This window comes from Bombus huntii, chromosome 4 (genome assembly GCF_024542735.1).
Source record: "Bombus huntii isolate Logan2020A chromosome 4, iyBomHunt1.1, whole genome shotgun sequence".
NCBI lineage: Eukaryota > Metazoa > Arthropoda > Insecta > Hymenoptera > Apidae > Bombus > Bombus huntii.
This window is the reverse complement of record NC_066241.1, coordinates 9,521,917-9,549,856: the sequence shown is the minus strand read 5'-3', so window position 1 is coordinate 9,549,856 and position 27,940 is coordinate 9,521,917. Positions and strand designations below refer to the sequence as shown.

Genomic DNA, 27,940 nt, shown 5'->3' with positions numbered 1-27,940 from the left:
AAATTCTTAATCATTCTTCCTCAAAAAGAAACTCAAAAATATCTGTTAACATAAATGTAGTTTATTCAGTCTCCTTATTATCATCCTTTTTTCTAATTAGTATTTGACAACTTTTGTATTATTTTATTATTATTATTATATTATATATATTAATATTCGGCACGATTGAGTTTCATTTTCAATTTTCATTTTTTTCATATCTATTAATTATACTTTATAATAATACTATATGTTATTTAACTAATTAGTAAATTACTCAATCAGATTATTTTAATGATAGTTCAATCGTTTATATTTGCATTATATAAAAAGGTATAACGCGAAAGGGCAACTTGATAACAGCTATAATGATAAAAATGCGAGAGGAAGTACATAGCTCTTATAAATAAGCTGGGATGAGATGAACAACGTAAAATATGACTCATTTCCTTTCCGTTCAGAAAATTGGACAACTTTTATGATTTAATAAATCTAAAATACTTTAACTCATGGGTTATTGAACCCTTCCTAAAAGATACTACATATTACAAATTCTATGCTAAAGATAAAATTAATTTTACAATTACACTCTCACTTATGATATATATAGAGATATAATTTTCATCGTACGATGTAACCTTTAACTTCGGCAGTCATTATTTAATTAATAACATTTAAGAAGTTATGGTATAAGAATTCAAATGTTAGTATAGATAGTTTTCATTACGGATAACTAAGATAAATATTTAAAATTTCTTAATGTGCAAAGTGCCATTGCTGATAACAGACATTTCTTTTTACTTTATTACAGATATAACTATTATGCTTGGTGAAATTATGCTTTGGTTACCATTTATCAGTAATCATTATCAATAACCAAAAGTTCTTTCCAGTTGTTTTTAGCTATCGTCATAGTGATTGTTAACGCTAGATACTGACTATTAGTAATTTTAATGAACATTAAAATTAACCAAGAACAATTTCCGACGTCAGTAATGATAACATACATAAATATTCATAAACTATCGTTTACCTTTCAATATGGAAAATATGATATTAATGATTGTAGTAGCATAGTTTATATTCAGCCTGTTGGCCGCGAAAGGAACTTGGTTTACAATTATTTTCCCTATTGCCTTGCACTCTCACTTAATCACACACATCCATCCACTCACGTACACAATCTTATTTTACCCTTATTTTACTATTCCATATCTACTGTCCAGCACTTAATTCTTAACTATTATATATATATTATATATGTATGTCTATTATCTATAGCATAAGTCTTTACTTACTTGTCTAGTCATAATATTAGACTTCAGATAAAAATGCCTGAATACTAATTTTTTAATGATAACAGTTCTATCTAAGGGTATAAGTATAGTAGTTCAGAATGTTTCGCTATGGCTGGTAAAGTTGTTACCGTTACATAGTTAAATGCATACTTTTCTTTTGTCCATAAATGAACAGTTACATCTATACAGTAATATCTTTCTAGTTTCCAAGAACTTTCATGTTCGAAGACCTTAAAACGTAAAAATGCAAATGGTTGAACAGTCATTAGTCTTTAAACCAAATAATTAAATTCCTATAAAGAGACGATAAATATTGACTTTTGATTATTAGCTTGTCATTAAGTTATACGCTTTGCTAACATTCATGTATTATTACTATAAATTGGCTAAAATGTCAGGATATTTATGAGTGCTAATATTTAAAAATATACACAAATGTCAGATATACATTATGATGTGACATTTGTAACATTTGAAAATGTTCATATTTCTTTTTTCCTTTATTTTGTGTGGACATGTTACCCAGACTAATAAAATTCAATAAAATATTTTTCAGGTGGAGGATTATAGTAATAAAGTCGCCACGATATTCAAAACATACGGATATCGTAAAGGCGATGTCATTGGCATACTTCTGGAGAATCGGGTGGAATTCATTGCCCTTTGGCTTGGTCTGAGTAAACTGGGAGTAATAATACCACTTCTTAACACCAACCTTCGTAAAACTGCTCTTCAGCATAGCATCAATGTGTCCAAGTGTCAAGCTCTTATTTATGGAGCAGATTTCACCGATGGTAAGCGTAACAAGAATTATTTTTAAAATTAAAACTAAGGTTTTATTTATTCAAAAGTAATGTTTACCTTTCGATCCTTTCATTTCGATTGATTCATATTCATTCCTTAAGAATCGTGAAGTTTTACAGTAATAAGAAGATAAGCTTTTGGTATCTTTCGACATCCTCACGGATCTTCTTTAGCGTAAATTTATTTTCCTCTATAACTCCTTAACTATGTAAAATGAAAAAAACATGCTTTATATAAAGATTGTTAGGTTTGATAACATCTATTCGAATATCTGAAAATTAATATTTCATCCCATTTAAAAAAGATAGGGCTAGCACCCTTTTCATCCTTAAAAAATTCTCCTCCACAATATCTTACACCCTAAAAAGGTTAGCCGCTCTGCTTCGTTTAACACCTGAAAATTTTAGGTTGATATCTGCAATGACTTTGGGTAAATAACTAACATTTTATCTGCCTAATAGCCCAATCCGTGTGATATTACATAGAAATGAATTTTTAGATATTTTTCCTTATAACGTTACTTGTTACTTGTAATTGTTTCTAGTTTACAAACTTTTTAGGAACGGTTCTAATTAAAACCTTCTAAGACTTTCTCACCGTGTATAGTATACAATGATAACTTTAGTATTGTAAAATTTTTAATGTAATGTTTATATTCTTGTTTGAAAATTTTTCACATAAAACTACAGTAATAAATAATTTTAAAAATTTGTTTATTTCACTATTTATTTATTTATAATTCGTTACATGTTGACTCGAAATAACATGAATAACAGTTTATATGTTGTTACATTCTGTTTACGACAAAGTATAGCCTCACGATTCAACTGTCTTGTATATTGAAGCCGCAAACGGGGCCAACTTGACGTAGTGAAAGGGTTAACAGTATAAAATATGCACATGGCCAAGTGCACGCTAAATAGTGCGTTTCGTACAAGTAGAATTTCATTCGTTAATTATCTATTATTTATTAATAATTCACGACAGAGAATTTGCCAATCAAGCAATTCACTCAAGCATGAATATTTAAATTTAATATCTTTACTGCTTTCAAATAAAATGTCACGCTAATTTATGGTGGCTTTTAAATTCTGTTCGCACGGTTGCATTTAATAAAATATTTAAACAATCTATAAGTTAATATATAAATTTAATGAAGAAAATGACAAAAGAAGATTTATGTAATTATGGCTAATTATGAAATATTTTGTCTGATAAAGATTTCTTGTTCTCCGTTCCCCATATCTATCAGTTATCTCTACTAATTACTTAGGGAAAGCTGTAATTGCCACTTATCTGTCTCCACTTATCTGTATTTTCATTTTAACATCTTATTTTTACATCGTATAGATATTTCTGATAATCTAACAAAAAACTATCATAAACGAGAGTGTTTAATTATCACTGAATTGACAACAAAGTGCAATATTAAAAATTTCTTTTCTTCAATAAAAATTCAAAATCACGTTTATCTCTTTAAATAACATTATCTGAGTACTGATCGATATATGATATAAATTTGGGCATGGTTCATTGATCGAATCAAAGAAAGGTCTAAATTCATAATCATTTTAAATTATAGTCAAAAATAATCATTCTAAATGCATCATTCATTTACGTTTATAAATATTAAATTCTATATATAATACTTTTTGGGAAAAATTGCAGAAATTGGAAGATTTAGAATTTAAAATTAAATAAAGAATTAAGCATTATGCTTGTCGTAGTTTACATTTCAGATATAATTTATAACACATATAAATTAATACGTATATCGTTAAAATAATTTTTATCAATTTTAAGATCAATTGTTTCATGCTTTTTGCTGTTCGTACAAATTTATATAATTTGTCACCTCTTCGTTTGAGAATGAAACATGTATTTATTTTCCATTGCGTGTGGATCCTTTAAGCTAATAACTCTGGTCACAATGATTGAAGCAATAATAGGAAATAGAACTAACTACCCCAGAATGAAAGAAAATTGGGTGTTCGGTTGCGTGTCGTAGCCGATTGGACTCGAGTTCTATTTTATGAACGATTACATAACTCTAGTGGCTATATTACGTTTATCGTTATTGTCGATAAACTTCAGTTATGTTTGTGAAATTATTGATAACAATTATTACTTGCAATATTTCAATGCCAATGATTCGAATAGAATTCTTAAGAATGTTTATCGTTATAAAGATTGCGAGGATTCTCTGTAGAAATTTCTTACAGATCAAGAAATAATCTTTCATTATAATAATATAATTAGAAACAATGTAAATATACTGTATGAAATGTATTCTACAAAATTTTGTAGATCACATTTTGCGCTCTCTCGTTAATTTTTAAAAATTATTCTTACATTAATCTTTCTATTATAGTTGTGTTATTGTTTATATCTATTTTCATATACAGCGTACGTCGTATGGTATTGTCACCTCGATTTACGTTAATATTATTAACGGTAGAAAAAAATGAATTAACATAAAGTTACATTCAAAATCGCCACAACTACAGGTCTAAATAAATATTTATAAATCCTGACACTTCGGAGATTTGAAGATGAAGATAAATGGCACGTGATTTTTTGCAACAAAATTATAGTATATTTTACTCCAAGTAAAACCATTTCAGACCTAAATAATTTCCATCTCTGGTAAATTAATTGTAAAAAGATTCTAATAAGAATTTTTTGAATATGTATGTACATACGTACACATAAATTTTCCTAATTCAAGTATATGCTATACTTAGATTCAAAACTATACTTAAGAATCATAAATTAGATTATCTTTTATTACATTAAAAACAGACTACTTAAATATACATTGTTTAAATGAATAGAAGATGGGTATTTTTAATGAGTAATTTTAAAATTTCTTAGATCCGATGAACTTTGCTTCGATATAACTTTTAATGCACTGAACTTATTAAAACATATGACAGGGTATAACAAGTTATAATTAAATCAGTACAATTACGATGTAAGAGGAAAACCTAGTATGCATGGAAACATAAGGAGAAACAAATCGTTTATTGTCAGACATTGTACTCATGCACTTGCTTACTATTGATGTAAAAATTATGAAATTTTACGGTGTTCGGATTTTCACACATATCCTTCCTCTAACAAGAATACAAAAAATGTTGATTGTATAAAATATGAAGATATCTTATATGGAAAAGTACAAACTAAAAGAATTATATAAATATCATTCATACTTTTATTGTAAGCTTTCGATAATAAATTAATGAAATACGTACTTTCTAAAGTACAATCAAAAGTATAATTTTATTACGATAAAAGAATCGTATTCAGAATATGTTTGAATCATCGTGTAAAAGAAATTGTTTTAGCTAAACATTCTTAATTAATTTTACCTCGTTTCAAAAACTTTCATATTTATTAAAAACATATATTTTATATTTAGTAATTTATAATTATCTTATAATTATTAATTGTTTTAGCTATATCAGATATTATAGATTCTTTGGACCCAAAGTTTCCATTGTATAGAATCGGTAGTTTACCAAATTCAAAGACATCAAAATTAAATGACAATGACTTGGATACTCTTATGACCAACGTTTCTTCGGCTGCGCCAGTTTTTGAAGAAAAAGGTGCTTACCACGATCAACTAGTATATATTTTCACCAGTGGCACAACTGGTCTTCCAAAAGCAGCAGTTATAACCAATTCTAGGTAAGAAATATTAAAATTCTCATAAATTATAATTAATACTATTTAATTGATTTTCTAATTCGTTCTAGGTTTATGTTTATGGCAACTGGTATATTTATGTTGGCAAAGTTTAAGAGTTCGGATAGAATTTATACACCATTGCCATTGTATCACACTGCAGGTGGTGTAATGGCTGTTGGTGCAGCTCTTCTTCATGGTGCAACAGTTGTAATTAGAAAAAAATTCTCAGCAAGCGCTTATTTCGCTGAATGCATCAAATATAATTGTACAGTAAGTTCTATGCTTTTTAACTTTCTTCTATCGTTATTGAAAGAAAATAAATTTAAATTTCACTGCGATATTTATTCAAAAAGAGAATTAATCCTTGAAGAAATACGACTGTGAAAACAAATAGATATAATTATCTTTTAGGTTGGTCAATATATTGGAGAAATGTGTAGATATATTTTAGCTGTACCTCCAAAACCGGAAGACAAGCAACACAAAATTAGGGTGATGTTTGGAAACGGTTTGAGACCACAAATATGGCGCGAATTCGTAGAGCGATTTAATATTTCACAAATTGCTGAATTCTATGGAGCAACAGAAGGCAACGCTAATATAGGTAGGAATTCCTATTATCTATACCAAACGTTAATAAAAATATATTGAAATTTACGACTATTTTGTGTACTGAATGACCAATCGAGTGATTAATTTTTTATTATTCTTAATAAATAATTTGCTTTATCCAATGAAATATTTAATGAATTGCAGTTTTAAATAAAGTAATGAATAATAGTAATAAATCTAGTCATGAATAATAAATAACAGAATTTTTATATGCTGTATAATGTACGTTTGTAAAAATATGCATATGCTCACACGATTAAGAAATATATATAATTTATAAAAAGTAGTTAAATATTTTATTAATGTATGTAGTAATTGTATGATATTAATATTTCATATCCTATTCTTCTAGTAAATATCGACAATACTGTTGGAGCTATTGGTTTTGTATCTCGAATTATTCCATCAGTTTATCCTATTTCCATTATAAAAGTCAATGCTGACGGAGAACCTATAAGGAATGAGAAAGGTTTATGTCAATTGTGTAAACCAAGTAAGTATTTTCGTTAAATATAAATTAAAGCATTCACCTCACATTTTGAATTGTAATGAAACTATCTTTTTTTCACCTTACAATTTCTTATATCATTTTCAGATGAACCAGGTGTTTTTATTGGAAAAATTATACCAAACAATCCATTCAGAGCATATTTAGGATATGTAGATCAGAAAGCATCAGAAAAAAAAATAGTTTATGATGTATTTACCAAAGGCGATTCAGCATTTATATCTGGTATAAATTTATTCTAACTTAATTGTAGAATATAAAATTTGTTAAGCAAAGCTATTTAATATTTCTGCGTTATATTTCTTTATTGCAACTGTTCCATTAGAATACAATAAATATTATAAACTACTAATACAAATAGTCATCTAAATTTTGTTCATTTCTTTCTTGCAGGTGATATTTTAATAGCAGATGAATTTGGTAATTTGTACTTTAAGGATAGAACAGGTGATACCTTTAGATGGAAAGGAGAAAATGTGTCTACATCTGAAGTCGAAGCTATTATCAGTAATGTTGTTAGTTATAAAGATTGCATTGTATATGGAGTTGAGGTAAATAAAATATTAAAAATAATATTCTATAATAGTTATTTTATTATTTTTTAATAAAGAATATTTGTTATATATGTCTTATTTATATATGTAGTATATGTATTACATATGGAATTTAATAAGTTTTAAATACTCTTTATTTCTGCACTATAAGTTTGTAGATTTAATTATATTTCCATACAATTTTTCGATAGATTCCAGGCCTTGAAGGTAAAGCTGGAATGGCAGCAATATATGATGAAAAAGCTACGCTAGACATTAATAAATTATCAGTTGATTTAAAGGAACATTTAGCAACTTACGCGGTACCTAGATTTATTAGGATTTTATCGAAAATTGATCTCACAGGTATTTTTGTATATATATCTCTATTAAACTCATTTGATAATCATATTAAAATCGTCTTTATCAATAGTCGTAAATTAATCATTTGTTATTTATGAATGTTATTTTAACTGTTTCAAAATTATACTTAAATTATAAAATTAATTGCTTATATAATATCTTTTATAAATATTTTTATTTTTATATCAATTTTTCATTCATATCTTGAAAAATAATACATTTCGTTATGCAGATTACACTCTTACTATTTTATAAATTAAATATAATAAGCTTAAACCATTCTAACTTAGAAAGGCCATTTTTAATCACTATTTCAGGCACATTCAAATTGAAAAAAAAAGATCTTGTAGATGAAGGATACAATCCAAATAGGATAGGAGATAAATTATATTATTTAAACGAAAAATCTGGATACCAATTGTTGACTACCGAAATTTATGACCAGATACAACAAGGAAAAGTTCGTTTTTAAATTCTGTCCTGTATTAAAAAGAAATCTCATGGGAACAATTTTTGCTGCAACTCTTTACGTATGAAGTGAAGAGGTTTTCCATCTTCATTATGTTAAATCAAAAAATTGCTTTGTACTGGGGTAAATTGTAGCAGTAATTAAATTGTATAATTTTACACTATTATTTTTTATATATAATTTTTATATAAATTTATACTTTTTAGAATTCTCAATATATATATATATAAGATACAAAATACGTCGCATTAAAGTCAGAATGAAATATTTTTTATTTAAAAAAGAAATGAACGTTATTTATTTTTCTTGGTTGGAGTTGTGCTTATTTGTACTACATATACGTTATAATATACATATATACACTATAATACATATTAGATACATTAATATAATATGTGTATATTATGACATATGTCATTAAATCATCTTATATTAAAATTCTAAATTTATACGTCTAGCAATACATTCTGCATGAAAAATCAATGTTTTTATATACGTTTATGTAAATTAAAATTATATAAATATTTAAAAGAAACAGAGACTCTTATTTCCAACTTATATGAAGCTTGCATATGTAACTTAAAAAATTGTAAATGCATACAAGGTACTAATATAAAATTATACGTAACCGAAAGCACAAATAAAATATTTATTTTGTAACATAAACTGAATATAATTTTTCAGAAATTTAGGCGTTGTTAAAAGTATTGTTACAAATGTTGTACAATTGTTTTATGAATTCATAGTAATTACGAATATACATGTCATAGATCATATGAATAAATACAAATGTTGATTACTAATTTATTTAGTAGTTTCATCCTTGATCTGGTTTTCAGAAGTTGATGGCATACTTTCCAAACTCAATACATTAACACTACTTATTAGATACTATGTCTCTTAAGATAAAAATCTTACAAACAATTTTTGTAATTTCTCATCCAAAATTACACATACAAATAAAATCATTCATTACTATTTGTGCGATCGCTCTTGCAATTAGTGAAAATCAATTTAAAAATTCGTTTCAAATAAAATCAAAATGATTTAAAAATATTTGTATATTAAAATCAAGCCTTTGTACTCTGTCCAAATTTATTAAAGCTAATAATATAAACATAGATGATCACTGCTGCGGAATTAATCATTCCGATTATATTATTAAATTCTTTTAAAATATATCCTATTTTATTTTACATAAAACCACTGTTATTAAGACTGATTCATGATTCATTTGAAATTTAAAGGAACTGAATCATTCTGTTACTTTAGTTTTGAATAAAAAAGATCTCATAATATCCTAAAACTTTAAACTTCTTGTATCAACAATTTAATATATCTTCATTACTAAAAATAATGAAAATATTCATATACGTCGTTACATTCATCGGTATAATACTCTAACAATATTTGTAATTACTCAAAACACTCCATAAAAAATTACTCCATAAAAGTTGTTGCCCGAAAATTGTTGTTAATTTTGCTTAGAACAGCTAACTACATTATGCTACAATGGTCGATATGAAGACATTCTATTGATTTAGAAAATGTCATTATGTAAATAATCGTTATGTCGAAACCCTCCTATAAATATAGTTAACATTAGTAAGGAAATCTTCATTTCATAATTTTATTTTTCTTGTAAACTATTTCTATTAAAAAGTTCTATTTAAAAAAATCTAATACAATTCTATATAAAAGATATGTTTAAAAGCATATGATTAATTAAACAAAAAAGGAACATATGTTCCCATTCAGCTTTGAAAATTACCTAGAAAATATTTATTTGATCTTTGGAATCATACAACTTTAACCCAAATCTTCTCACAGATAACAGTTTTGATGTAAATCAAGGTGATAACATAAACTTTGTATAATATATAACTTATAGTACATTCATTTACAATTATTATGCATTTATAATTTGTAATAATAACATTTATAAAGATATGTTGTACTGTACCTATATTTTACTATATATTGTTATTGTTATATCATGTAAGTCTATATAAGTACATTATTGTTAATGTTATTACACCAAAAAGTGATACATTTATTATTAAAAAATTTCCACAATTAAAATTTGAGATAAAAATATATTTACATGATTAATATAAATATTTTTCAATATAGCAAACATTATATCATAATTATCACATTATCTCCCAATTATATTTTCTAACAAAAATCGAGAAAATATTTTTTATTCAAAACAATTCGTTTATATAAGTATCTGTTACGTTAATCTTAATTTATGTATTGATTAAATTCTTTTGTGATTTTATTACATAATATGAAAATATGGCTACTGGTGTACAATTATTATGACTGGTTATTAAAATTACATATTTTATAAATATTTTGTACTTTTATTAATCTTTAATATTATTGCAAGCTTTGAATTTATTATATACATGTATTAATATACCTAATACATAACATAACATAAAATATATATTACATTATATAATTTAATTACATTTAAAACCCTTTGCACTCAAGAGGCGACTCTCAGTCGCCACGGCGTTCCGTACTGCAATTCCTGTGGCGAGTGAGAGGCGACAGTCCCTGTTTATGCTAGATTTCAACATCTCCAATTGGTGAGAGTGCAACATTGGTTCTAAATTGATTCCTTAGCTCTTTATGTTTTTTGTTAGAAAGCGTAAAGTGCTAGATTTTAAAATGGAGATAAAATATTTAATCTCAAATCCCTTCGAAACTATTGTTCGGACAACGTCTCCAACGTTAGATCGGATTCAACGACGGATGGCAAAATTATTATAGCTTAGAAACCCTAAAAAAATGGTTTACGGAAGTGAAATTAGCTCAAATGAAGATGAACTTGATTTTGAACTATTGAAAAATGGGATCAGTTATATTCAAGAATGCAATCTTGGTGAATGCTTTATAAATTATCATACAAAAAATACAAAAATTAATATTACTATATAATTAATACATAATAAATAATATTAGTAAATATAGATAAATTATTAGAATATAATGTTTTTGTAAATTAATTTGTATATAAAATCATTTTACGCTAGCTGTAAGACACGCGTCACATATACGCCAAATCATTTGGAGTAGCTGCTACGCCCGACCGAAAAAGTTCTTGAATGCAGAGTTAAAAAAATATAAAATGTAATGTTATATAATCTTAAAATAAATATGATTCTTTTATCTGTGTATTTTCTAATTTTCTTATTAGGAGAAATAAGTACATTTAATGTTAAAATTATTTATCTATCAACATATTATTTTACAACATAATATTTTGCACACTAAATACATTTATTTTAAATATTAGATACTTCAATATTTCATGATTATTATATTTAAATAAAAAAATAAAAAACAATGATGTAGCTTTATTGAAATAAAAGCTCCATTATCAACAAATTAACAAATTAGTAATTAACAAAAGTTATTACAAAATAAAAATTCTATGTGTAATATATCAGTCTAATTCATTCTTTAAACTTCAATAATTTAATTTTGCTAGTTATGTAATAAAATCTGTACTATACATTTTGGTACTTAAAAATATTCCGAATTTTATCATTGCTCCATTTGTAGGTTCAACGAAAATATCTTCATCAATAGCCCAATCATTATTTACAATCTCTAGAAAAAAATAATAAATAAATCAATTCAATTTGTATATAACATACTAATGAAAATATTGTTTAATTTTAAAAACCTATACATTTTTAACAAGCTATATAAAAAATATAAATATACAATTTAAATACATTAAACAGCCATATTTAATGACTCTGAAAGGAAGTAAAGGTAAAGAAGAAATGTTATTTTTAAAACAGCAGTAAGTACTTACTTGGTTTAACTTGTGATGGCTTTGAAAATAATGTCACATGTGATTCTTTCAAGAGTATTTTGTCCAAGCATCCCAACTTTATCAATATCTGCAAAGAATATATCAAATATCTCTCAAAAAAATAAATTTTATAAAATTTAATAGAAATACAAACTACATAAAATATTTCCATAATTATACACATAAATATGAAAAATATTCTACTATAAAACCAACACAACTACCTCATAAACATATTATAAGACATTATAAAAATTTTATTATAGAAAGCAGAAAGGCAAAATTATGTAGTGATATATTAGTACTAAGAAAGATATAACTTACCTCGACTAATTCTCGTGTATGATATGGTTGCAGAGCAGGGACAAATCTATTTTGTATTTTTGATAACGATATACCCGGATGTGTTAAACAGTATGACAAAATTGATCCCAACATACGATCAAGTACCCTACGATTTAAAACACCATCTACTCGAATCCATGGTTTTATAGCTACCTTTATTTCTTGTTTGTTACTGAAACATAAATGAGGCATATTTAAATATCATCTACTCTAACATCTTGAATAACTTGACTGTATTTAAAATAAATATTGGAATGAATAAATTTGAGTTTAATAAATTTTAACTTTCATTGTATAACTCCATTTACTTCAAATCTAACTGTTTCACATCTTTAAGTTTATCTTTCTGGGGTAGTAATTTAATCCTCTTTCTTGATATCCTTTTCTTCATCTCTGTGTTGTATTCTTCATCGCTATGACTAGATGTATCTCTAGTGGAATCTTCATTCATATTTTCATCATTGTCTTTTGTCTCTAACTGAATATTTTTTTCAGCTATATTTTCACCAGCAATTTTGAATGATTCATTTTCTAATGGTATAGTAAGATTTTGTTTGGTTTCTTCTATCATAGTTATATCATTATCTTTGTCTAATGCTTCTCCAGATTCTGTCACATACACAGTTCCTTTAGGCATTGGTATAAGCGATTCTTTTTCAAGACGGCTTATTTTATATGAATGTATTAGCCAAGAATCAGCATAACGATGATGTATATATCGAACCGTAGTTACACCGGACCGCAGGAATAGATGATTATTGGTAAGAAAAGAAACGATTTGGTATAAATTTTCTCCTAATGTATCTTCAAATTCATCCTATCAAAATGAATAAAACAATAATTAACTAATGTAAGATACTTTATTTGCAAGATGCAAATTCTATTTGTTTTAAAATAAAATGTAGATATATTTTTACTTACTATCAACTCTTGGATAGTAGCTCCAAGTTCTTTTTTATCACATACAAATTTAAATATTGCTTCCATATTGTTCAAATCCATTGAACAATTATTGGGCAATTTTTTTTTGAAATCAGAATATGAAATACCATCTTTAGGGTAAACTGCAAATTTATTTATTTCTTGTATTAAGTCATTTATAGCATTTAATCTTAAAGGTAATAGATCTGAGGGTATTGATAGATCTTTAAAGACTTCAGTTTTGTCAATTTTTTGTGAGTTTGATCGATATAAAGAATAATAAACTTTGAACATATTTACAACAAAATATTCATGTGCATGATGACTATCTGCTACTGTGAGTTCGCTTAATTCTTCTCTCATTCGCAATAAAGCTATACGAGTATACCGCTTGTGTACATCTGAATCATCAATCTTGCAGTATGAATTCAAATAACTCTGTTCTGTTGGAATATTTTTTAGGATATCACTTACAAGTGTAAAACCATTTCCACTGCCCTTTTTTGGTTGTAAAGAAATTTCACGTTCATTATTCGAAATATATTGTTCATTACTAGATTTTACATCATTAATTTCAATTGTTTCTTTTGTAGAATGTTCTCTTGAATCTTCATTTTGTGTTTTATTTGGTGTTTCAATCAAAATGATATCATTTCTTCGTAATGCTTCTTCATTCTCTTCTGCATCTACAATTTTATGATCTAATATTTTCTTCTTTTGAGCAGGTTTACCTAAATCAAACATGTCTTCATTATCATTCCTTCGCCTTTTTCTCTCAGATGTAATTAATTTATTTTCTTTGTCTGTATTCAATTGAAGGTCTAAATGGAATGAAGATGAATTTTCAATATTTAACATTCTATCTTCATCTTTACTACTTGTACTTTCCAATAATAATACAGGATTATGTTGTACATGAATCACATTTTCAAATTCAGGCAGTTTATATAAACTTTCGCCAGTATCTCTTACTTGTACCGCACTATCTATTTTAGGATTATCAACAGTACATATTTTATCTTCTTCTGTTTCCATCATTGAATCCTCATCACAAAGTGTTGAACGCTTGACATCGTCTTTGTTTAACTCAATTTTAATTCCATCTTGAAATTTAATTATATTTTGTTTATCATCAATTACATTATGACCGTTCTCCTCATCAATATTGAAATTTATTTCGTCACAATCAGTAAAAGGTTTCGAATCTTTGAAATTTGTTTTCTCACTTTCAAATTCTTGTAAATGTGTGTTCTTCTCTGTATCTAAATCCGAGAAACCATCTTTATCTGATTTTACATCAACATTATGTACATCATTATAATGTATAGTAGCAGTATGGGCATCAAAGCTTTTGTTGTCATGCTTTTCAAGATCAATCATTGTACCACTGTTTTGCAAAGAAAATTCTTTTATAAATTTCAAATTATCCAAATTAGCCAATATATCTTGATATCGTTTAGCTATTCTAAAGTATGTTTCATCTTTTTCTTTTAATCTAGGATCAAGCATTATAACTTGATCAGGTATTTCAATATCAAAATCTATTTTATCTTGTACAATATAATCATGTATCGCTCCTATTAAACCACCAGTAATCGGGAGTATTTCAACGCCATTAAAATTATCTGATGTTTTGCTTTGATCATTCATTTCATTATGACAATACCAATTACTAAGTTTATAGAAAACATCATATGATTCTTTGAATAAAGCATATGGCCATTTAGTATGAAATTTATATATATAAGTATTACTTAATTGATACTGAGAACTACTCATCGGCATATAATTACCATGTTTTCTTATATTAGGCAAGTGATTCTTTTTAATGGTAACCATTTGATCACTATGAATTTTTGTCAGAGCATTTCTTAACAACATGTCAGGATATTGTTGATATATTTTAAATAATTGATATGTCCAGGATCTTCTATCTTTTCCACAACACATGGAACTATTAATGACAGAATTTACGACTGCAGAGTGTATGTCATTGATATTTTGAATATCTTTTGTGAAACCACGATTATAGAATGGTTTTGTAGGATGTACAACTTTGTAAAATAAATTAAATTCTTGCACTGTTTTTGGTACAGGCAGTGGTTCTTTAGATCCACCATCTGAGATATCATAATACTTCTTTGCAATGTAGGCAACAAGTGATTTAAACGCCTCTGTAACTTGCTTCTCATATTCAGGCGAGCTTTTATGTCCTTCTTTGAGTTTATTCACAATACCACCAAACCGCTTTTTAAGGAAAAAGTTCTGTTTGAGTTCTTCAACTCCTAAAGCAACAGTATCAACGTTTCGTTGTTGTCTGAGCATATATAAAAGTCGTCGTTGACAAGCTTTTGACGTTTTGTTGTGTGAACTGTATGAATATGACCGTAGCACGTCTCTTACTGTAGAAAATGTTATTGCTTGTTTACGTGGATTTGGACAAAAATATACCATAGCGACCTTACAAACAAGCAAAATCTTATCCTCGTATGGTTTCCAGTTTACTCGTAACTTGTGCATCCGTTGCAATGCTCGATAATCAACCTCATCATACTTTGTTCGTCTTTTACTACTACATTTACGAGGCTGTACTCTTCTAACATAGGATTTTTGCTTCGTGCTTCGCTGATATGTCAACGCTTCATATTTGTTCTGCTGATCCAAATTTTCATTATTTTTAGTTTGTACCTTCTTTTTGAATTCTGTTGCACTTAAAGAAGGAGGCCCAGATACTGTTTTTAAACCAGAAAATTCAGTAAATCTAAGAGGTTTTGCCTTTATTTTAGAAAGATACGAATCTCTTTCATAAACTATATTCTGCTGTTTCCTTTTCTGCCGGACTTCAAAATTAGAAAAACCCCAATTCCAATTTCTTTTAAGATAAGCAAAACATGCTGAATCTGTTCCAGCAGCACCTTTGCGATCTCCAGGTACTTTGCCAGTATCAAATTTGACAGCTTCTTCTGGAGAGCGAGCTACCAATGATTGAATCATATCAACTTTCTTATTCAAATCCTCTAACACTATATCTTTTCCTTCAACAACAAGTCGTCCACCTAAAGGCGTATTCATACATGTATTCCACATATCATACCAGTATTTCTCAACTACCTGAATTTCAGTAAAGTTATATTTGATTACAAGATATTGTTTATCTTCAATTACATGATAACTAGGAGTAGAAGATGTTGTGTCCATTAATTCAGTACGACGATTCACATAAATAAATACTTGATCCTTCTCTTTTAATTTTTGTGGTCCAAACTGTACCAATCCAATATAACATAATCTTGTTACAGTTTCATGAATATGGAATACATACTTCCGTGCATAGAACAAAGAATTTCGAATATCAACTGGTAAATCTCTAACTAAATAATGTTTCCGAATAGGATGATTTATATATTTATCTATTTCTGGTATTGTAAATGAAACATAATGAATCTTCAAGAATATCGATAAAGGAAGTCGTAAAAGAAAGTCACACATTAATGTCCATCCTCGAGGCCAACCATTATATTGTGGCAAAGGCGGAACAAACATTTTCCAGCTAACATCTTTAGTATAAATCGTACTGAATTCCTCTGTTAACTCTTCTGTAATGTTAAAATCATTATCTCGTAAAATTTGTATTTGTTCCGCTTTTGAAAGAGTTTGATCACCAGGATGTTCATAAACCAAATAAAATAAAAAGATATGTAATGCTTTCATACGAAGAAATTTCGGACTATATCCGTATTTTCTTGATATTCTAGAATTACATTTAGAACTTGTTGGTATTATTGTAGATTGTTGAAATGGAGATTGATCAGTTTCAAATTTGTGTGCATCATTAACATCTTTGTTTAATACAAATTTTGTTGTATTTTCTGTATGTTTCAGAGACGATTTAGGTCTTTGAGAAGTCATGAAAAAGAATTTCAATTTTGCTTGTTCCACGGTTGACTGAATAATGGTACTATTAACATCAATGTTTGGATCACATATATATGTTAAATGTTTCTCTTTACCATTTCCACTCAGAGTTATTTTTATATATTTCACTAAATTATCTTTTGCAAGCTTTTGTAGCAATCTTATTAACGATTTTTTATCGATTTTTACATCATACCCTTCTTTATCTTCTTCCTCATATATCATCTAAAATTAAATGAGAAGCGATTAATAAAAATGACTAAAAAGCAAACATATTACATAATTACTTATATTATATTACCTTCATTAACTTTGTCATATCATCAATGATCCGATGTTTTTTAACTGATTCCATAATCATATTAGCTCTTCGCAATATTCTATATGTAATATTTGTCACACTTTTCTTCTCGCTATTTTGTATATCTTCCATAAATCCATATGTTTCATTTTCTGGTTTTTCTTCATTTGTTGATTTAAAAACTTTTATGTCAACTTTTATATTTTTATATGCAGCTACTGTCTTTTCATTCTTTGATAATTCAGAAATTTGTAGTAACATATTATTAGAGAATGAATTTTCTTTTTTCATTTGAACTTTATTGATTTTATCCAATAAGTAGTTAGAGAAAATGCATTTATATCTATTTGGGCGTTTTGTTATACGATATTTATATAATATACGATTAACAACATAAAACGTTTTTTGTAATTCTACTCTGTCAGCGTACAACCGTTTTTCTGGTAGGTCATCCTTATTAACAATATCAGATTCAACCACCTTTTCTACACTCTCCATTTCATCATTAATAACAGTATTTTCTTCTTCCTTTATAATCGTTTTAGTTTTTTCCAAGCTATCACTTTCAGTCGTAATTTGCTTTGTAAGTTCTTTAATTTTATGCATTTCTTTCTCAAACTGTTTACTTAGCTTACTAGCTTTCTCATACCTTTTCGATACATATTTTGCAAGCCTTTGTCTACCAACGTCACTCATATAAGTAGCAACAATATTCGTTTTAACTATGTTTCGCAAAATCGTCCGTGATTGTAATTTCGTTAATCCCATTATTTTAGCCAAACTTCCTTGGCATACACCATCAATTCTATTATCTTCAATTATTGTATTTGCTTGTTTCAAATATGGCACACCATATCTATGATTTGAAATATTTATCTCTTGAGATTCATCTTCATCTTGTATTTCATCTTTATTCCATGCTTCAAGGATATTAATATTTGGTACTAATAACTGTACTACTTTAATTTTCTTCTCCTTTGTAGAATCATTTTTTTGCTGCCATTCTTCTGGTGATGCTTTAGGATATAAAGTTCTATATGGTATTCTAATATCTGTTTTTACAACTTTTTGGAAAAATGAAGTTTTAAACAATTTGCTTAATGCTTTTTCAATTTGCAGTTCACGTTTTATTTCGTCATATTCTGCAACATAATTGGGTTTTGATTTAAGAATTTTGATAACTTCTTCTGCCAAGAAAATCATTTTTGGTTTTCTTTCAACAAAAAACCTTGGAAGATGTAACAGACTTCCATTACAACCATAATTATCACTTTTCTGATGATGTATTTGTTTCGTTATTAGCTTATAACGTAATAAAAATTTTCGAAGATAAAATAAGCTTTTAGAATCTTCTTTTAGTGCATTGAGACTAAGTTTTCCCTGAGTAACTTCGCCATGATATCGTGATCTACCTACTCTTTCTAAAAAACAATACTGTTTTATATTTAATTCAAGTATTGGAGATATTTCATCCCCCATTAGGGCATGATTTCTAGCACATTGTGATGCAACAATAACTAATTTTTGTCCATATCTTTTAGTAACTTCTTCTAAGCTAAGGTTTCTTACAAGTCCTGTGATATCTTCCCGAGTATTATAAGTAGAACAAGATCCTTTAATACCATTTGCAACATCATTCACAGGACAATGTGGATAAATATCTGGAGGTACATTTTCCTATTCAAATGTATAATTTCTTACAAGTCTGATAATTTACTAGTTTATTCGAATTTTAATCAAGATACTTACTGGTTCCAATATGATACCTAAATCAGGATCCACAAACTGATAGCGATCGAAAATTACAAGTGGTTCCCTTGGAGTTTCTAATTTGTAAAATGTAAATTCTCTGATCTGTACGCATATTGACCATATCTGAGTCATGAATGATCTTGGGAATGGTAAAGGATTGTGAAGTCGATGAGCTAAACGTAACCATAGTGCTGAAATGAAAAAAAGTTATAAATTACAAGACATATTTATTAAATTTATTTATTTAAAATAAAATTTAACTCACTTTTATTTAAAAAATAATATTTATGAAAGTTCAGAAATTAGACGTGACGGGTAATATAAAAACACTAAATTAATATGTATATATTATCCGAGAACTTTTTACTTTCACAAAATAAAAAGATTATGTACATATATTCTAGTAAATATTAATATTTATACTAACCTTCTATAGTAATTCCATCCAAACCTTCCAATGCAACCTCGTCGATTATTGAATCTACTAAATTAATTGATGAATATGACACCATATCAATTATATTTGATTAATATTTGACACTGTTCAATTAAATTTTAAAATATACAATACATACAACACAAAAAATATTTCGTATTTTCATTTCACAGTTTAAATATCACATGTAACACATGACTGATGTGATACATCTTGTCATAAGGTAGCGCTAGGTAGTACATTACATGTATGTGTATGTGTGTATAGTCCCATAGTAGGTAGTCTACGGTCGCATGCACAGGTCTGGAAACTCCTGTGGTGGGAACACGGTGTAATAGATTTTACATCGTAAGTAAGACTAGTTCCAAATTTGAGGATAGAAAATTTTTTGTATTGTCCATCATACACCGGGCGCTAATGTCGAGTAGTCAAAACAATTTCAACCATAGTGCTTCGTAGGTAGATATGCATTATTTATGCATAAATAATTCTATTTATAGTTAAAATTTGCTTAAGAGGGAGCAAAATAATGATCTTGTGTCTTCTACTGTACTGACTACTCTGTGGTAGCGCCGTTGGTGGCGATTTTGAGAAGCGCCACATAATGTGACATCCCTCACCACAGAAATTTCAAGATCTGCGTGCACCGTGGATTCCTCAACACAGCAGTTTCAAGACTTGCATGTACGACCGTGGTATAGTCTATCCAGCGAAACGAGATAATAAACGTAAACAAAATTTAATTGCTGAGATTACAACTATTGGTAGCATCAAATTTTGTTTACGTTTACTACCTCATATCGTTGGACAGACTATATACTGTTTTATCAATATATACGTACATATATATACATATTAGAAATTCCTATACCAATAGTCGGATGGTTTTGCAATTTTCGTTGCAAATGATTTAAAAAGATCCGTTCAATAATGTCTTTAATAATATTCTTCGGCAAAAAGTTGCCATCATAAGCAACGATGTGATTAATAATAATAATAATAATAATAATAATGATAACAATTTATCTTTCAACCTTCTGGCCATGAAAAGGGATTCGGTTTACAACGGTAATTACTTTTATTTTCCTTGCTCTCTTAATCATACATCCTTAATTTCCGATACACACTCCCTTTATCTAACTATTTAATTATTAATCCAGTAATTAACTAGCTTCTATATATCCTATGCTGACAAACCTCTCTATTTTTTATTTATATGTATATTGTACAAAGATATAAAAAAAGTAGTATATTTCAATTACAAGACATATTATAATAAACGTAAGCTATAAAATATTTTAATGAAATATATTCAAATCATAAATTTTCTTTTGATATATTGTAATAGATTTGAAAGGAAATCGTGAAAAATTCCTCATTACTCAAAGCTGCTGTTAATTACTACTGAAATTACTATAATCAGTGAAAAAAGAATTTTTATCTACTAATATGATTACTTGTATTGCTTTAAAGTTATTAATTATAAATAAAAAATATTCTGTATAATATATACATTTTATTAAAAAATATCTTTTTATAAATTGTCTTTTAAGTTGCTATAAAGTTATTCCTTTTTTTTAACTGAATTTTTTCATGATCATGATTAATGATTTTATTCGAGCGTTTTCTTTTCCTTAAAAGTTTCTTATTATGTCGTAACTGGTGTGAAGTATCATTGATTTCAGTATTAGTTTTCAAAGATGATGATGAAAAAGAAAACTTATCTAATTTTACTTGCTGTGAGTCTTCTGCTGTTGATAAGTTCGTTGTTTTAATCTGTGGCTTATCAAAAACGGAATATTTATTTTCTATTGAATTTTTACATTCCACATTTTTACAATTTGAATCTTTTATATTTATGGAATCTTCTTTATCAGTCACTAATTTACTAAAAATTGTTGTTGATATAGGAACTGGAATAGGTATAGGAATTGGTATAGGTATAGGTAGAGGATATGGTACAAGAACTGTAACAGGGGGCAGAAGCGTTGTAGGCGGTAATGAATGAAATAATTCAGTTGGATTGGATTGTTTAACTGATGAAGTTCTCGAAAATACATTGGTCTGATTCTGATATCTTATTTGGTTAGGTTCATTTATGCAAGATTTAGACAAAGATGGAATTTCATGATGCATTGTAGGTGTAGTTGAGTTTGAAAACCAAGATGATGATTGTAATATATTTTCTGTTGGAGTGTCATATCCTTTTTCTTGTAAATTTCTTATGTTTTTTACATGTATGTTCCTTTCTAAATATGTGTTGCTATCTTTAGGGCTATGTGAATTATTCATGGTATCCATCGCATATTCCTGTTTGAAGTCCTTACAATTCAAATCATTTTTTCTTAAATAATTTTCTTTACAATTTGTTTGATTAATCATGGAATGGCAACATTTGCTTTTTTCATTTACTAAAGATTGCTCTTTATCATGTTCATTAATTTCTATATAAAAATTCTTTTTATGTTCATTGCAATTATTGGATTTTGTACATTTCTTTGTGCACACTGAATTGATTTTACTGGGCCATTTTTTATGTGGGTCTACTGATTTTTCATTATCAATTTCTTCTGTTTCTATTGATCTGTTCTCACAAAGCGATGATGATAAACTATGAGTCAAATGTGTATCAACTAAATATGTATTCTCTGCAGGACTATTTAATGGTGATTGACAACTTCGAAACCATAGTTCTGGTGTTATTAAACCACTCTTCTCTGTATCATGAAAAGGAACATTATTTAAACCTTGAAGCATTAAATGAGTTTGTGTTTCATGGCAAAAAATATTCATTTTGTACTGATTCAAACATTTATTGCTACAAAATTGAAGCTGACTTTTACCATCCTGAAAAAAGGAATAAGATTAGTAATTCTCTAATACATCAAATTATATTATAGTACAGTATAGCATTTTTAATTAAAAATAAAATGGTGAAGATAAGTTACTTTTAATTATTTAGTATTCTACATTCAATTTACATACTTGAAGATCAACATAACTAATTGGATTTCGTATATGTCTGCACCAGTCACATGTTTTTGCTTGTTTAAAAATTGCTCTTCTACTAGCTGCAAAACAATTTTCACTACAAAAGTATCCTAAAGCATCCATCATATTATAAGAAAAGGAACTGGATCTTTCTAATTCAAATATTTGAACAATTTTACCACACCAAGAACAAGATATATTATCTATAAAAATGCTAAAAATTATAACGAATTCATATGTAATTTATATTATGTACATAATACATATTTTATACTTTACCTGAGTAAACAGAACTTGAATAACTTTCATATGGAAATTTAGATGTAGTACCAAAAGATACTGGTTTTAATGATAAGGGGGATGAAATTAATTGTCTATTCACAGACATTAAGTTGTTATTAGAATAAGACAGTGGTACATTGGAAACTTCAAAAATTGAATCAGATGTATTCACTACTGGCGATTTTAATCTTAGTTTGTTTGAAACAATATCTTGATCAGTTTGAAGAGCTTGACTTTTTGCATCAGATATAGATGTAAAATGATCCAGGTTTAAGCTTTTTGTATAGCCACTATCCACTTTATCATAGCCATACCATCCTAATAATTCACTCATTGCAGTTGCTGCATATTCCTGTAATAATGTATAAAATATGAGTGATATTTCATCATTGTTTAAATACAAAAATACTTTCTGTTAATTTATATTGTGACTTTTTAGAAGTATCATACCTTTTTCTTATCTCTAATTGTCTTAAAAATATAACGCGTCTATACTATGTTAAATATTCTATATATTATGTATTAAGCAGTATATGATCAATTCTAATCTAATCTAATTGTATCTAATGTGTTGTAATGTAATATTTTTTAAGTGCAGGCTGGTGCAGGTTTTAATGTAGCACTAACAATTCGTGGTTTTTAGCAATAACTTTGATATTTTAGATTTCGTTTGTTAGATTTGTTTGTTTGACGAATTCTATTGTCTTTTTTGTATTGTTAGGAATAGTTAGCATTTCTTTCATGTTTATGTTATCTCCTAGTATTCTTCCTTGATTTCTATATCTTCCATAGTGGATAATTATATGTTCGATTGCAGGTGATGTGTGGTATATGGTTTCACCTGTTGGGGAATTTACGGATATTTTTGTTCCATTAAGTCAAGTAATGGTGTTATTCTCGTTGAAATATAATGATAAAGTGTGAGTGAGCTAAAAAGACAATATAAGAATAGAAAGAGAACGCTGCATTGAGATTTCTTGTGTCCTTGTCTAATGACACATACACATTCTTATAGTAAATATGTAACATCGATGGTAACACCGATCAACGAACGATGTCAGTGTGCATACTGGATTATACAAGGACAGACAGGGCCTCTATGCTGCGTTTTCTTTCTATTCCCACATCGCATGGCATGATACACGGTGACATATAAATTGCGTGCTCTATTTTTATACATATCTCTGTATCCTGTTCGAAGTCATGTTAGAATTGTTTGTTCTCTTCTAGTGAGGTTATTTTTCTGTATTTTGTTATTTACTTATATAATTGTATGCTGTATATTTATTAAAAAAATAATTCTTTTATTTTAACGAAAAGGCAGGAAATATGGTTTAATATTTAATGCAAATTAATAAATCCATAATGTTGATGTGCATGTATTATTAAGTTAAGCGGAAAAGAGTAATATGAAACTCGAACATTCACTAACATTATATAGAAAATTCTGTGGAATAAAATTTAATTATACATTTCTGAAACTAAATTATGCAGTATAAAAACGTCCTATCTTTTTAGTAAAATTATCCGCGTTTTAATTCTTATACAGAGTTTTACTAATGTATTAAATTATTAAATGAAATATACCTACAATTAAAATATAAGTATTGTAATTGTCTTTAAAGTATTGTTTATATATATATACATATATATTGATTTTGTAGGCACAACCACGTGCTAATCCCTTTTTCAAGGCTGAAAGATAGGAAAATAAAGTTATCTACGTATCTATATAACTAAAACGTTTGTAAAATAAACACGTGTGTATACTTGAGCAATATTAGATGCAGTTGATACGAAGTTAAAACTTATGCATAAAATATTTTATGATGATAAATAATAATATAAAAAACAAAACAGGATAACGAAAAAATATAACAAAGTATAAGCAATTATGTAATTTAATAAATTATGGTATTGTTAATAATTATCCTGCTTGATGTTAAAAACAAAGTATATTAATAAAGTTTGGTACTATTAATAATTATTCCAGTGTTAAAATAAACTAGTGGAAAGGTATATTAGTTTTGACGCAAAGAAATTATAATGAACGAAATTCAATATTCACGTTAATTATAATGGAATACGGATCAATGGATTGTGTTACATTTTAATAGTGTATAGATTATATTGCTCTCAAGTTACTTGTATATGTACGAACTTTTGCAATAAGATCTAACGTTGCCTTAATGCTTACAATGAGATAATTCTAAGAATAAACATGGTTACTTTATTATAAATTCAATATGTAATTTTGTATTAAAAACATATTTTTATATTTTCAAAGGGTCCAAATTTTTATATTTACACTTTAATTTTATATTATTGGTATTTGTGTAATATCATGTAAAATTTAGTGTTGTAGTGCAAGTACATAATAACTAAAATTTATTCTCATTTCCTTTTCTCATGAAGTATGAAAAATTGTAATTATTCTCACAGAATTTGTTAAGCTTTACAACGAAATGGTTTTGTACAATTTCACAAAAATCAAATATTATTAATTTAAATTCGAGAAGTAAATTATAGCAAAATTATAGTGAACAAAATGGAAGAAAAACTTATAAACACTCACAAAAATAACACGTATTTTACCTGAATTTCATCACCAGTTTCTTCTTCTTTAATTTTAACCAGAGTACAATTTCTTTGGCGTGAGCGATTGCCACCATTATCTTCAGGCAAAGACGAAAATACTTTTCTTGCGTTTTCTTCAATTTTTTGTAGAAATAAATTAACTGGTCTATTGTCCATCACGAAATATCAACATAAATTGAAAAGTAATGTTCCTTCAAGCCTTCTGATGAAATTTCAAAAAAATTAGCATTAATTTTACTTCTTACAACATACGTATATAATTAAATTTTTAATTTTATCACGAGAGAATTGATTGTATTAATTATATTAAGCTCATTCGGATAATAATTAATATTACTTCATTATTTTAAATAGAGTGTTATAATTTGTATTTTTTTTTTATATTTGTTTTTCAATTAAATTTATTTTAAGATACCAATGGCGAATATGCTATTAAGCTTTTAATTCAGTGAAATTAAAATTTTTTCTATAACTTGTAATGAAATTCTTTTCTTTTTTATTTCCGGTTTTTAATTTTTTCACTATATTCAGTGTCAAATACGTAACCCGTGACATGTAATGATTGTGATTTTATGCAATAACTTTTCACATTCATATTGCTATTTTTGCTTATGGCAAACGTTACTTGTTTAAATTATTCAAAATATCTAACAATAGTAGACTTAGAAAGGAATATAGATAAATATTATCCATTTCTGTAATTAATTCAGTCAAACCTGCATATATGTATATATAATATATAAATGAAAACAAATGTTACTTTGAGAAAAAGAAATAAATTACAATTTATGAAAATCTTTATCTCAGTATATTAGATATTTATTATTATAGTATTTACGTATAATAGTAAAATTAAAGATTATATTTATAGCAAAAAATAAATAATTTATGAAAAGAGATTAAACTTTTGTGTACAAAATATAATTTTCAATAATACTTATTAAATATTTAACAAAGCCATTGCTTTTATAATATTGTTGCAATAGTAACAGCAAGCAGTCATTTAAAATTCCAGATAATTGATATTGAAGCAAGTACGTATATATTCGAATAGGTAATACAGCACCAAGCTGTGCCTAATCAAATTTCACTGATATTTTTAGGCCACTAAGGTAACACAACTTGCGTGAAAATAGATCGCATAAATAACTCGTCCAGTATCTTCTCCTTCTCAAAGACTTAAACAGAAAATTTGATTGTATTTTTCAGACATTTATCTTTTTCAATTTTTCATTTTTATTTTATTTTTCAGTTTTACGTTATTTTAGGATTTATAATTATCATTTGATAATAATCACACGTATAAAATTCTTTAACATCGTACAACATTCATTTATCGAAGACATATCTCATGAAGAATAAACGGTTCTTTCTTTATATAAATATAACATGTGTTGCTTAAACAAATATTTGCACTAATATTTGAAAATAGTCCGTTAGAGATATATTTTCTATTTGTAAATCGAATCACGTATCATGATTTCCACTCGTTATCATTCTTTCGAATAAGAAAACACATCAAAGAGCGATCTTTTAGATCAATCTTTAATTCAAATATATGTATGTATGTAGCGAAAAAGATGCAAAGAGGAAGATAAAGGGGAAAACTAAAGAGTTTAATCATATGCGCGCACTTTCTTGATTTATCGCGGTTATTCATAACGCTGATTTTTTTCGAACTTTTTAAAGATGCAATGACTTGTGAAAAATTAATGAGCAAATAGATGGTACATATATAAAAATACCCGCGGAATTATTTCGTTACAAACCGTTCGCGCTCGTCCAGAGTCGGCGTTGATAAGAACTGACATGTTACACCTGCGACCGCTAAGCGTCGACTAATCGTGGATTTTCGCAGTCTATTAAATAACGCGGGATGTTGCGTTACAAAATGCGCATATTGGTTTGTTAGATTGATTAATTACATTTATTATATTTTAAGGTTTATCATCTACCACATTTTAATAATATTAATAAATTAAGCAGTAATCTTCACGTAATTGAAGGTAACGCACAAATAAGCTAATTAAATTTTAATGTTTTTCATTTATCATATTTTAATATTTCGATAAAAATCGATAAATTATTTCTTTTTATGGTGCTATAATTAATCTCTTGAATCTAGAAATTTATGTTATATAAAAATTACAAAGAAGTTAATTTGATAGATTGTCACAATTTTACGATATATGAACCTATACAGAATGTTTTGAACGTGAATAAAAGAATTTCATACAGTTAAAATAATACTTAAGATTCTCTGAAATGTGTTCTATTTTCCACATAGAATTCACATTAAAAG

The 27,940-nt window shown here is 27.1% G+C and overlaps 3 protein-coding genes and 1 long non-coding RNA gene across 10 annotated transcripts in view; 2 read left to right on the top strand and 2 right to left on the bottom strand.

The window, feature by feature from the left end:
* The window catches only part of LOC126864720 (long-chain fatty acid transport protein 4), a 31,795-nt gene extending 22,729 nt beyond the window's left edge, over positions 1 to 9,066 (top strand). The window contains exons 5-13 of the mRNA XM_050616328.1: positions 1,834 to 2,071; positions 5,540 to 5,774; positions 5,843 to 6,044; positions 6,186 to 6,378; positions 6,739 to 6,879; positions 6,982 to 7,119; positions 7,288 to 7,445; positions 7,640 to 7,793; positions 8,108 to 9,066. Coding sequence (XP_050472285.1) covers positions 1,834 to 2,071; positions 5,540 to 5,774; positions 5,843 to 6,044; positions 6,186 to 6,378; positions 6,739 to 6,879; positions 6,982 to 7,119; positions 7,288 to 7,445; positions 7,640 to 7,793; positions 8,108 to 8,262 — 1,614 coding nt within the window. The 3' untranslated portion in view covers positions 8,263 to 9,066. The remainder of the gene's footprint in view (positions 1 to 1,833; positions 2,072 to 5,539; positions 5,775 to 5,842; positions 6,045 to 6,185; positions 6,379 to 6,738; positions 6,880 to 6,981; positions 7,120 to 7,287; positions 7,446 to 7,639; positions 7,794 to 8,107) is intronic.
* Positions 8,885 to 19,907, bottom strand: LOC126864719 (general transcription factor 3C polypeptide 1). 2 transcript variants are annotated; one of them, XM_050616326.1, is made up of 8 exons: positions 19,759 to 19,907; positions 19,329 to 19,522; positions 17,580 to 19,256; positions 13,364 to 17,503; positions 12,751 to 13,259; positions 12,422 to 12,614; positions 12,098 to 12,185; positions 8,885 to 11,886 (listed from the first exon to the last, which is right to left on the bottom strand). In XM_050616326.1, exons 1-8 carry the CDS (start codon positions 19,841 to 19,843, stop codon positions 11,765 to 11,767), a joined length of 7,008 nt encoding a protein of 2,335 aa, XP_050472283.1. In that variant the 5' UTR covers positions 19,844 to 19,907; the 3' UTR covers positions 8,885 to 11,764. The 2 variants fall into 2 exon arrangements, with proteins under 2 accessions (XP_050472283.1, XP_050472284.1); XM_050616327.1 differs by having other exon boundaries at positions 8,885 to 11,053.
* Positions 19,908 to 19,996: 89 nt separating this feature from the next.
* LOC126864736 (uncharacterized) lies at positions 19,997 to 25,285 on the top strand. Of its 2 annotated transcripts, none has more exons than XR_007689319.1 (3): positions 19,997 to 20,115; positions 20,268 to 20,835; positions 23,858 to 25,285. It is a non-coding gene; the product is annotated as an uncharacterized LOC126864736 (long non-coding RNA). The 2 variants fall into 2 exon arrangements; XR_007689320.1 differs by having other exon boundaries at positions 20,268 to 21,048.
* Positions 21,264 to 27,856, bottom strand: LOC126864722 (uncharacterized). 5 transcript variants are annotated; one of them, XM_050616329.1, is made up of 5 exons: positions 27,408 to 27,856; positions 25,636 to 25,840; positions 23,038 to 23,392; positions 22,753 to 22,961; positions 21,264 to 22,614 (listed from the first exon to the last, which is right to left on the bottom strand). In XM_050616329.1, the coding sequence occupies exons 2-5, from the start codon at positions 25,792 to 25,794 to the stop codon at positions 21,316 to 21,318; spliced, it is 2,022 nt and encodes a 673-aa protein (XP_050472286.1). In that variant the 5' UTR covers positions 25,795 to 25,840; positions 27,408 to 27,856; the 3' UTR covers positions 21,264 to 21,315. The 5 variants fall into 5 exon arrangements, with proteins under 5 accessions (XP_050472286.1, XP_050472291.1, XP_050472287.1 ...); XM_050616334.1 differs by lacking the exon at positions 27,408 to 27,856 and adding an exon at positions 24,632 to 24,735 and having other exon boundaries at positions 25,636 to 25,674; XM_050616330.1 differs by lacking the exon at positions 25,636 to 25,840.
* Between the last annotated feature and the right edge of the window lie 84 nt (positions 27,857 to 27,940).

Coding starts and splice junctions, on each gene's coding strand:
- LOC126864722 (XM_050616329.1), bottom strand. CDS start 25,794: ATGGACAATAGACCAGTTAATTTATTTCTACAAAAAATTGAAGAAAAC. Junction 22,962..23,037: donor TTCAAGTTCTGTTTACTCAG/GTAAAGTATAAA, acceptor GCATTTTTATAG/ATAATATATCTTGTTCTTGG. Junction 22,615..22,752: donor TTAGTTATGTTGATCTTCAA/GTATGTAAATTG, acceptor TCCTTTTTTCAG/GATGGTAAAAGTCAGCTTCA.
- LOC126864719 (XM_050616326.1), bottom strand. CDS start 19,843: ATGGTGTCATATTCATCAATTAATTTAGTAGATTCAATAATCGACGAG. Junction 19,523..19,758: donor GGATGGAATTACTATAGAAG/GTTAGTATAAAT, acceptor TTTTCATTTCAG/CACTATGGTTACGTTTAGCT. Junction 17,504..17,579: donor ATATGACAAAGTTAATGAAG/GTAATATAATAT, acceptor ATTTAATTTTAG/ATGATATATGAGGAAGAAGA.